General features: G+C 46.0%; 1 protein-coding gene across 1 annotated transcript in view; it reads left to right on the forward strand.

Annotated features, from left to right (window-relative positions):
- PLB1 (phospholipase B1) overlaps positions 1 to 12021 on the forward strand; it is a 440448-nt gene that overhangs the window by 307130 nt on the left and 121297 nt on the right. The window contains exon 41 of the mRNA XM_085610369.1: positions 11313 to 11408. Coding sequence (XP_085466495.1) covers positions 11313 to 11408 — 96 coding nt within the window. The remainder of the gene's footprint in view (positions 1 to 11312; positions 11409 to 12021) is intronic.

The raw sequence follows: 12021 nt of genomic DNA on the forward strand, positions 1-12021 counted from the left end.
GCATTCCACACAGCCTGGGGGTTTAGTGGTCGGCATCCACCAGGATCCCACGCTCCGCAATAGTTATTTTTAGTCACCGAATAGGGGCGGGAAATATCATCTACTCACAGTGAAAAGAGAAATGTTAGGCGTTGACATAAATAGCACGAAACAAAGGTATTGAAGAAAAAGAAATACATTTTATGTGAATGTAATAAAATAAAACATTTATTGATCGGAGCTTATGTTTCTATATACCTTTAGGTCAGGAGTAGAACACGCAGATGTTTTGGGATAGATTATTGTTAGGTGGAAATGGGGTCGTCAGGTGGGGTATGGGGGGAGGCGGGAGGGGTTTAATAACTTACTTCAAAATATTAAATAAAACTTACTGAGCTTCTGGATGGGTCCGACGACTTCCGACTCCCGCCGTCCGGTCCTGCGCCAATTCCTGCAGCTCCTCCTCGTCAACTGGGAAGGCCGCCTCGCTCCTCGTCGACGTCGACAACTGGAAAGGCCGCCTCCCTCCCTCCACCAATCACAATGCTGATGAGGCGCTGGGGAGAGCGCCCCAGCCGCGCCATTTTCTCCCGCATATAGAAAAAGGGAGAGTGGGCGGTCGTGCTCGAGGGCAGGGGGGGAGTGGCTTACCCACTGTTGTGGGTATTGACTGTTTGGTTGGCTCAGGGCCGACGGCCAAACAGTCAGTATCTACAACAGTGGGTAAGCCACTCCCCCCCTGCCCTCGAGCACGACCGCCCACCCACCCTCCCGCCCCCAACCAAGCACAGAGGCACTTCTGCTTTCTCGCAATGCGAGAAGGCAGAAACATAAATGGTCGTTTTTACCATTTATGTTTCTGCCTTCTCGCACCGCGAGAAAGCAGTGGGGCAACGCCCCAACGCCCTAATGGGGGAGCCGCCACTGGAGGAGTCCACAGGCAAAACGGATCCTTTACCAGAGGCACAAGCTGTCTCACTGTCCCCGTCACTCACAGTTCCACGTGACGTAACTGCGTTCTAAAGTTGACATGGAAGAAGTCTGCGACGGGAGGTCCCACAGAGGCTCTCAGTCTTCGTTCTAAGGATACAAAATGTTTATCGGCAGAGAAAGACGAGACCACGACACCTCCACATATTGTGCCATCTGTTGGAAGGCTGCATTAGCTGCTGTGTCATCCATAAACAGTGCAGGCTTGCTTTACAAATCTATTTATAGATGCAGCAGCAGCTGGGGGTCTGTGGGGGAGGTCTGGTGCACATTATTCCCTCTGCCTTCCTGGGAGTTTCTACAATCATTTCGCGGGGGGGGGGGGGTTTACACTGGAACTCCACACCACACTGCCCCAGTTAGAGGCAAGATTATAGGCCTGTGGAGAAGTGGAGGGGGCATTCCTAAACAGGGAAACATATTTCCCGCTTTATTTTTTCTTGCAGATTTCCTACCAAGTTGAGCTCCACGTCCGGTTTTTGCATTGCGCTCTGGGGTTTGTATGCCTGTTTGTTCAATATGCAAACCAGGACCATGACTCCCAGAATGCAAAGGAGCTTAGCCTGGACTCAGCCTTCGACCTGGGAAACTTGAGAGCTTTGCCTGGTACAACATCTGTAGGAGTTAATCTTGGCAAGAAGGAAAACTGCTTGACATCTCCATGGCTGTCGTAGATTTCCTGGAGTACCACAGTTTTTTTTGTGAATCTAAAAAAAACAGTAGCATACTACTAAGGTGGGAGGAAGCCTGCAGGAGTATGTTTGTGACTTTTGCAAGCAGGGCTTAGTGAATCACATCATTAGGGCTGGGGCGTGGTACTAGCGTCAACAGCTTAATTTTCAAAGTATGGGTAAAATGGAGAAAAACATGCAAACCAAACAAAGTACGAATTGCTTCACCGTCTGTGCTAAAGTAATGTCAAAGAAGGTTATTCCGCCAATGAGACAACATGCTGGCAGCAGCCAGTAGCCTCCATATTATGAAACATGAATACTATGAAGTGCTGCAAAATGTATCACTTAGTTAAACATGGAGCAAAGCGTAAAAGGGTAGGTTGAGTCTGCACTGCGCGAAAGAATCAAAGTGAAAGCGCAGCAAGGGACCTGCAATGTCTTCACGGGCAGCAACTGGTGCCTTCTGCTACTCCTAGCACTGTCCTGCTAACCCTGGCACTGCCCCGCTACCCCTGGCGCTGCCCTGCTGTCCCTGGCACTGCCCTCCTACCCCTGGCACTGCCCTGCTACCACTGACACTGCCTTGCTGTCTCTGGCACTGCCCTGCTACCCCTAGCACTGCCCTGCTCCCCCTGGCACTGCCCTGCTCCCCCTGGCACTGCCCTGCTGTCCCTGGCACTGCCCTGCTGTCCCTAGCACTGCCCTGCTACCCCTGGCACTGCCCTGCTATCCCTGGCACTGCCCTGCTACCCCTGGCACTGCCCTGCTGTCCCTGGTCTCAGGTCTCGTATACACAGCAGCAATATAACCAGAGCCAGGGCATTAAGAGCCGTAGTTCCTTTCTGAAGCTCACATGTCTTGGCTTCCCCAGGCCCCTCAGGCCGGCCAAACCTTCATGCGCAGTGAAACTCTCTCCAACCCCAGGAGCATTGCTGGGCTGGAGATAGCCGGCACAGACTCCCAGTCTGTTCTGGGGTGCTACCCTGCCCAATCCTGAAGCTGCTCTCATGTCAGGATTGGCCACTGGTCAGGCTGGGAGCCTGTGCCTGAAGCAGAGGAGCACGACGTGAGATGCGTCCGGCTGAAGGTAAGCTGTTTTTATTTTTATTTTGCCCAACTCCCTTCGCGACCCCTATGCCCCGTCTCACCTCTCTCGCCCGCCTAGCCACTCGTCACAAACATCGGCCGCTACTGAGTATTTATTTTTCATTATCTGACTTTAACCAAGAGAAAGGTAGAAAAGAAAGAAAGAAGGAGAGAGAGAGAGAGAATGAGAGGAAACCAGTGGAAAGGGTTGTGAGTAAGGATGAACATGAAACTCCAAGAGTGAGATACAGAGACATGAAGTGTAGGGTGGTGGAAGAAAAAGCAGGTGTTGGAATCAGGACTAGCAGCCTTGGTGTCCAGCACTGCCAACGTTGAATAGCTCATCGGTGTAGTTGAATGCTTTATACCTAGGTGGATAATTCCATTGAATAGCCGCTATGTTCCTCATCTCAAACCCATTTCTGAAGCCATTGCGATTGAAAAGTTCGGAGGTGGCTTCAGTGTTGTGGAAAGGAGGTGGAAGTCTGATGTCAGCCTTGATTTTAAGAGTGAGATTTTTCGCTCATTAATTGGTCACCAATTTTTATTTATAGCTGGAAAAGTCTGTTAAAAGGAGAACCTTGAGATCTTTCTTAAAGTTTTCATAGAAAGGGATCGCTGGTGTGGTGCAGTTCCATTTCTTGAGTCACTTCCTGAGGAGGACTGCTACAGGGCCTCTGCCTCATTCATGAAAAGTGTCACATCGCTGGACAAAAACAGCCATGCAACACTTTCAGTGTGCCCTCCTTGCGACACCATGTATGCCCTGTATTTAAACTACGTGTTACCATAAACAAGGGAACCCAAGGATATGACAGGGACCATGGGTAAGGTTAGTTGTAGAGGAACAATTAGTTGTGGTCAGACTACGAGCCGCTATCCTGAGCAGTCGACGGAGAGCTCTGTAATTTCGCACTGCCGACAGCAGACTCCTCGGGCTCACTCGTAACATTCCCTACGCGACCACGAGCCGCTATTCTGAGTGGCCGGCGGACAGCTCGGCACTCTATCACTGCTGGAAGCAGACCCATGGTTCTGGACATTGCTATCTGCTCATCACGTACTGAGTGACCTCCCCCATACGCCAAAGGACACATTGGTTGTCCACTGGTGTCTTATCAAGAAGTATATCTCCAAGCTGCCGAACCACTACTGGTGCACACCAGCACCTGATTTGTTCTAAAATACTACAAGCTGATTACATGGTTCTCACAATGTGAGGCGACTCGCCAATTCCACTTCCCGCAATTGCCTCCTCCGCACTATTCCAAACAGGCATTCTCTTTCTCAGGCATATATTTTAACTCCTGATGATGGTCCCCATATTCCAATGAGGGATCGAAATGTCATCGACCAAACAGTCCCATGACTATTCCAAATATGATTTAGTGAATATATGATTAGCATGTGTACTTAGAAAATGTGGCGCTAATTTAGTAAATACATAACCACACTGAAAATGTCGGATTGTTCACTTTTTAAATTGTTTGTTTTTCCTGTTTTCTCATGAAAGCTTTATTAGATTTTCGTGTTTGTTGAATATTCATTAAAATAATTAAATTTATGATCCTATTTTAGGTTGTCATAGAAATGAATTGCTTTCCATGTGAATTATAAAAAATGTTTCTGGAAGGGACCCTGTATTTAAACTACGGCGCTCCATAGCGCAAGGATTGAACAGATATGTCAATAATCCTGACGTATCTTTTGGTGCAGTAATGACACATTACTGGAGTGTGTCGCAAAACAGACGCATCTCCAGCAATGTGTAAATACACATGGGCGACTCCCATGTAAAAAGGCCTGCGTTACTCCTGATGCCCGCTCTGCGGCAGGTGTGAGGATTTGACGCAGTGAAGTCATAGAAGTGGCAGAGTGAAATCTCATAGATTTCACTGCGCCTCTTCTACGAGCCTTTTTTGCGTGGGAACGCCTACCCTGCATACATTATACCTGATGCCGCTATAATGTAACGCAGGGCTTTACAAAGTGACACATCTGCCTAGATGCGTCACTGTGTAAATAGGGCACAGTGTGCCACATTTTTTACACCACCGCAGCATCACAATAAAGTGACGCAGCGTAAGGCCTCATAAATAAGGCCCTTTGTGTTTTTTGAAGGAAGTTCTTTCCAGTAGAAGTGATTCTGTGCTCAGTAGAGAGCTGGAGGCATCTGAGATGACTAGTTTGTTAGTTAGCTATTTCGTGATGTTCATATGTAAGGTTTTGTAGGCAATGCAGAATAGTTTAAACAGAATTCTTCCTTCGACGGGGAGCCCTTTAAGGGTGATTAGGATTGGAGTGATGTGGTCTGACCTTCTGGCACCATCTGTGTGCTGCTTTGAGGGCTGTGTTGAGTACTGCATTTAATACGTCCGGGTGTGTTGTGGGAATGCTGTACAGTGAGGAGTTGCATTATTTGAGTCATGAAAGCACCAATGTTTGAAATCTATCATAGTGTTTTTTTTTTTTTTTGCAGAGTTTTATATAGCGCAAACGTGACCCGAATCCAATCAGGTATTAGAGCGCTTTACATAGCACCAGTTACGTTACATGAGGACACACTTTCATTTTTTGTTAGGCACGGGGAGATTAAGTGATTTGCCCAGAATCACAGGATGTTCAGCGTCATTACCGAGACTCGAACCCAGTTCCCCAGGTCCGAGGTCGTGTGCCCTAGCCGCTAGGCCAACTCCTCTCCCCATGTGATGAGTGGCCTGGTTTCTAGAAGGAGCCTGATCTGCTGCTCGGCCTCTCTTGCTGAGGAGAGGATGAGGCCCAATGGCTAGAGCGATCAACCTCGAAGCTTGGAAACCGGGTTCGAGTCTTGTCAGGGACGCTCAGCATCCTGTGATTCTGGGAAAATCACTTAATCTCCCCGTGCCTAAGAAAAAGAATGTGTCCGTCTGTAACGCAACTGGTGCTCATGTAAAGTGCTCTGATAACTACGGGTCCAGTTCGCACTATATAAAACTCCCCCCAAAAAGTGCTGATATAGGCCTGAAGTTTCAAGTTCTTGTCTAGGGTAAAGCCTTGGAATTTTCTGCACTAGGTTTTGCTTGTAGTCAGGTATATTTATTAGGCCAAGTCAAGCTTGCACTAGGGTGGTGTCGTTCGGAAGGGAGAACTGCATGTATTCAGCTCTATTGGGTTTAATTTGAGATGATTTTCATGTTTAAGGATAGTCCTAGGGTTGTCGAAAGACTGGCGATGCCCTCGGGGATAAGCCTTTCATGTATAGTTGAGTGTCATAAGAAGATAGATGGAAGAATATGGTGGATTGTGTCAAGAGGCAGGAAAGGGTTTCTATTTTAGGGTTGAACAGGGTTGGGGAAAGGATCAAATATTGGGGCACACCTTGTTGAAGACCATTGGGCTGAAGACAGAATTTGATAGTTTGATTTGTGACCTGCTGGTGAGATTGGATTTCAACCATCTCGGGACAGTACCCCTACTCCCCGTTCCATTCGTTCTTCCAAGGGTCTTACGGTGAAGCATGGTTGACGGTGTCAAAGGCAGATCTAGGAGAACGAGAAGGCATGATTTGTCAGAGTCAAACATATGCAGAGCATTTTCAACTATATGTGGTGTTGCTGTCTCTGTGTGGAAAACTGGTCAGAAACCAGAGATCATAAAGCCGGTCGTCTTCCTTGATGACAGTTTAGCTGTTTTTCAACACAGTTTTCCAAAACCTTCGAGCTGACAGGGATTTTATAAGGTGGCCAAAAGTCCTTCTTTACATCAAACTCTATATAATCCATGACTTTGATCTCATCGGGCACTTGTATCACTCATGACCAGCCATACCAGCCAGCCACCCCTCCACACATGGACCTCAAAACTTAAGCACAGGTAAATAAGGACAGATCGATCACTTGATTTCAACATCACGTGCCTCCAAGGACATTTCTCTGAAGACTTGAGGCTTTACCATCGCATCTCGAGATCTTGGACAAGGATTCACACCAGCGGATACCATCGCTTCTCCGGCTAATAGCAAGACTTGGGTTTTTCTCCCCCCGATTGCCTACACAAAGGCCTCAGACACTGCTGCATGGAGATCTGAAGCACTTTTTAAAAACCTTAAATAATAAATTTAAAGAAAGATGTGTAAAACATTACAAATGAAATAACCTTCTCAACTAAATGAAATCAGGTTCAGATTTAAACAACAATATCTAATTATAACACAAGCACGCCTCAACCTGACTCCAGTGGCGGCTGCCAGCTATGGGGAGTGGTGAAGCGGGCAAACCGCCGCTGGTGTGAAAAAAAAAGAACACATACATGATGTGTAACGTGGCCCCGGAAAAAGAACAGTAAATAACAGGACAGAAAACAATTTTTTTTTTAAAGTCACTTACCTGGCGGCACATCCTCGCCAGTCCTGATCTTCTCCTTGCTCCAGCAAGGTCCCAGCCGACTTTCTTAACCAATCCTGGCGCTGCTCTCATGCTGTGAGTGACAGGTGAAGGGTAAGCCCAATATACCCTTGAGGGCTTAGGCGAATAGATTGATATAGTGGGGTTGCCAACAAGGGATTTTGTTTGTACTAGCTCAGTTCTATTTCTTAGCAATTCGTTTCAAGGGTGTATTTTAAACTAATTAAACACCGACAGTAAATGTTATCCAAACTCAGTTTTTCAATAAGATGTGCACACACGGGAATTCTTTTTTGTGAATGAAACACAAATCTTTTTATATAAATCAAGGTAAGAAAGGAGTACAAAAGAACCATTGGTTACAAGCAATAGAGCATGAAAGGCGGGTTGAATTAGATCCACATTTCATTAAAAAACATCTATTTCCAAATAATTGTGACAGAGAATAATCTCATTGATGAGAAAAAAAATCAACTGTATTTATCTAATGTTGTGGAATTAGATGATGGAGTCGACGTTTCGGTCTTGAATGGCAGAAGTCCGTCAGACCATCTTCAGGACAGATAATTATTGCATGTTTAGACCCTTTGTGAGTTCAAATGATCCCACGTAACGTGTTTTTTTGTTTGTGTTGTTGTCCGGGCGATTTAGCTGATATTGTAGCCTATCAATTTATGTGCTTTCTCATGCCAAACTCCTTTCTTACCTTGATTTATATAAAAAGATTTGTGTTTCATTCACAAAAAAGAATTCCCGTGTGTGCACATCTTATTGAAAAACTGAGTTTGGATAACATTTACTGTCGGTGTTTAATTAGTTTAAAATACACCCTTGAAACGAATTGCTAAGAAATAGAACTGAGCTAGTACAAACAAAATCCCTTGTTGGCAACCCCACTATATCAACTCATGCTGTGAGAGCAACACCAGGATTGGATGGAGCAGGCTGGCTGGACGCTCCTTCAGGCACTGTAGGTGCGCATGTCATTTGGGCTCAGGGCTGACGCTGTTGCAAGTGGAAAGATAAAATGGCAATTAAATCTTTTCATTTCCATTTTATTTTTTCATGCAACGCTCCACCGCCCAAGTGAAGAAACCGCTGCTGCCTGACTCCCACGTGGAATTGTTGGAAACGTATCTCTCTGAAAAGTTATGTTAACACAAGTTACAGTAATGGCAGCTGTTAGAAATGGGGTCTCTAGTTGGCAGTGGTTTGCACCCTGTCGAAGTAGTCAGGGAAAAGAAGTTACACAATAAGAATAAGCAGTGCTCACTCCCTTGGTAGCTTGGCAAGAGCAGTCAGGCTTATCCCCAGAGGCAATGTGTAAAATATTTGTGCGCACACACCCAGAAACACAGTGAAAACACCAGAAAAGTATAGCCAATATTAATCTGAGTAAGACGAGACCAAACCAATAAAAATCCAACATACACAAGTCAAGATATGAACTTTCAAAGATTAAATCAAATACAGCTTTCAGAAACAATAGCTTCAATGGTGCTATCTGGTCGCGATTGACGTTGACGACTCCACACAATTAATCTGGCCTCAATGGAGCGAGGGCCGGTGTCGGGAGTCACACAGACCCGGTACCGTATCTGGTAGGAATTGGAAATCAAAACGATGCAAGATGCTTGGGAGGTGAGTCTTCAGGGAGTCAAGTGCGGCGTTGGTTCTTTACTGTTATGCAGGTTGTTGGCATGTCGGTACTCGACAGTGCGTTGCACGAAGGAGGTGACGCTTCACTAAAGCAAGTGAGGGGTTGGTTCCTGGCGGTGGTGCAGAGTCATGGAGTCGCTGATGCCCGGGGACGTTGCAAGGTGAAGGGGAGATTATGCAGCAGTTACCAAGATGACCCTCTGTTCCTTAGTGCTGGACGGCGTGAATGAGGCATTGTAGGTCAAGCCATGAGGTTTCGGTTTCACTGCATTGGGGTTGAACCACGGGACAGCAGCGTCGGAGTCAGAGCGGTGCATCATAGACGTCAGTGGTGCCATGCTCGGGACTCCTGCAGTGGCGGTTCTTCATCAGAGTCTGCGTTATAAGTCACTGTTGTTGCATCGTTTGCAGGCAGCGGCACGGCATCAAAGTTGCAGACAGGCACCCGTACCAAAGTTGCTCAACGTTGGTTTCTCCTTGTTGTACTTAAACTCACTTCCAAGGGCCGAGGAACTGGGATTGGTACCACTTGGCAGGTAGAGTGTTCATCAGAGGAGCCCAGGTACTACAGGTGAAGTCTTTGATAGCACTGAAACTTCCAACAGGTTTCAAGCTCAAATCAAACACTTGGAGAAACTTTAGAAAGCGGGCTGTAGAGAGCAAAGTCCAGTCCTCTCACTCCTTGGACAGAAGTAGCAGGCAGCAGGCCAACACAGCAAAGCAAACAGCAACACGGCAGTCCCTCCTGGCAGTACAACAGCTCTTTTCCTGGCAGAATGGCCTCAGTCCAGAAGTGTTCTGAGGATATGGTCTCAGAGTTCCAGTACTTATACCCATTTTAGCCTATGCAGTAGGGAGATTGCAAAGAAAGGTCTGTGTACTGCACATGACCCTGTCCTTTCTGGCCCTGGCTCCCGACACACTACAGGTGTGGAGACTTCTTTGTGTGGTGACAGGCACAGCCCTATTCAGGTGCAAGTGTCAGCTCCTCCCACTACTCTAGCTCAGGTAGACTCATCCTCCTGGTGATGGGCCACCAGCTCCCTTTGCGTGTGACTGTCTAGAGTAAATTCACAAAGCCCAACTGTCATCCAACTCAGACGTGTATTCTAAGAACAGCAGAAACACAGAATGGTCAAGAAAGAAAATTCCAACTTTCTAAAAGTGGCATTTTCAGACCTGCAATTTAAAAACCAACTTAACTAAAAGATGTGTTTTAAATTGTGAGTCCAGTGACACCAAACTTCAATGTTCCATCTGCTCCCAAATGGAAGATACACTTGCAAGATGTTACAAGGCTGCTCCAATGCTAACCTATAGGGAGGGCCACTGGAATTACCTGATTGTGCGGCTGTGGCGATTTTCGCATAGTTATAGATTTGCCGCATTTGCCCCATAATTCATCATCTGCTCCATAATCCACAGATTTAAAAACAAAAAAGTTTATTTTTAGCTCAAACGGTTCAAAAGTTACTAACAACAAAGCAGCACATGTTGGAAGGTCAAAGATTGATTGGTCACTTCTCTGTTGCTTATTGCTATATTTGGGCATTAAACTGGTACTAATGAGGTGCACCCAACGCCCAAACAGTGTTAACATGTGTAAAAGGTACAAAATAATGAAGTAATGCTTTTAAAAAATGTGCCACATTATGTCAAATAATTTGCCTTTTCTTGTCATGTAATTTACTTGACCCTGCCACATAATTATGCCATCTCCTGCCGTATAATTCCAGTGGCCTTGCCTATGGGAGAGATAGGTCTTGCTGTAGCAAAAAACTAATTTAGCAGTTTTTCACTACCAGGAATTGTAAATCTCACAAGTACATGTCCTACCTTTTAAATTCACTTCACCCCTCCCATGGGGCTACCTAGGGCATTACTTGGGAGTGTCGTACATGTAATAAAAGAGAAGGTTTCGGTCTGGCAAGTGGGTGCACTTGCCAGGTCAAAATAGTAGTTTAAAACTGCACACATAAGCTCTGCAGTGTCAGGCCTGAGATTTGTTTGCAGGGCTACTCATGTGGGCGGCACAATCGATGCTGCAGGCCAACTAGTAGCATTTGATTTACAGGCCCTGAGCACACCTGGTGCACTTTACTAGTGACTTACTAGTAAATCAAATATGCCAATCATTGAGAAACCAAATACCATTACATTTTAGACAGGAGTGGTAGAGCGCCCAGAGTCCGAAAGTCAAAAAACGAAATTCAGCACACGGTCAAAAACATCAGGTCAGAAGCAAAAAGACAGGGAAACCACGCCAAAAGATGCCAGGTCTAACAGCAGCATTAGCCTAGCAGTAATTCTTGAGCTCTGGTGGGAGTTGGGTGTGGCAATCCAGCAAGTCCCTTTCACATGTAGTGACTGCTGAGTTCCATTTACTCCATTTGCAGGCAGAATCATTTCCAAGGGCCTTCACAAATTTGAACCCATATTCACAAAAAAACTGTTTCTGTACTATATATATTTCGTGTCACCTAGTAATGGATTCATACCATATGATCTACTCCTGCAAGACTCCATCTCTGTTATGTTTCAGGACGGACGTCCAGATGTGTCCTTCCTTGCTCCAGACTGCTTCCACATGAGCCAGAAGTCACACTCACAATTCTCCAGGGCCCTGTGGAACAACATGGTATGTCTACACTTACTTTACTGGGCAAGTGTGTTAATTATCCCTTTTGTGTAATTATCCACTATAGCCTCTACCAGCCATTAAATGGCAGCTCCAGTGTTAAAGGTCTAAGCCAAAGGCGAGGGCCTTTAACAAGGGAGCGGGCCTTTAATGGCCGGTAGGGCCCGCCACGGAGGGCTCTAAGCCTTAGGCTGTTAGAACATTCTGTCCCTAGAGGGCAGAATGTTCTAGTTTGTAAGACAAAGGCCTCACGGAACCCAAGGGGGTTGAAATCTCCTTGGGCTCCGTGAGGCCTTTGTTCACAGCTGTTTCTGTGAACAAACATTGGAATGTTGATGCTCCATGCTTCTACTGGCCATAAGAAGCCCGGAGCACTCCATTGTTTTCAGTGGAGCACTGAACATTCCAATCTTCTAATTAAGATTTAAAAATGTATCTATTCATGGGAGTCATTTTAAATCACGATGTCATAGACTGTCAAAAATGTTTCTCTTTTTTTTCTTGTACCTTGCTTTTTATGCCGATGAACAACAACCATTCTAATAATCACTATCAAAGCGAGGATGTACCCAGAGGCACAATTTGATCTTTCTTTAGTGACCAGGAGTATTAC

This window comes from Triturus cristatus, chromosome 6 (genome assembly GCF_964204655.1).
Source record: "Triturus cristatus chromosome 6, aTriCri1.1, whole genome shotgun sequence".
Taxonomy (NCBI): domain Eukaryota; kingdom Metazoa; phylum Chordata; class Amphibia; order Caudata; family Salamandridae; genus Triturus; species Triturus cristatus.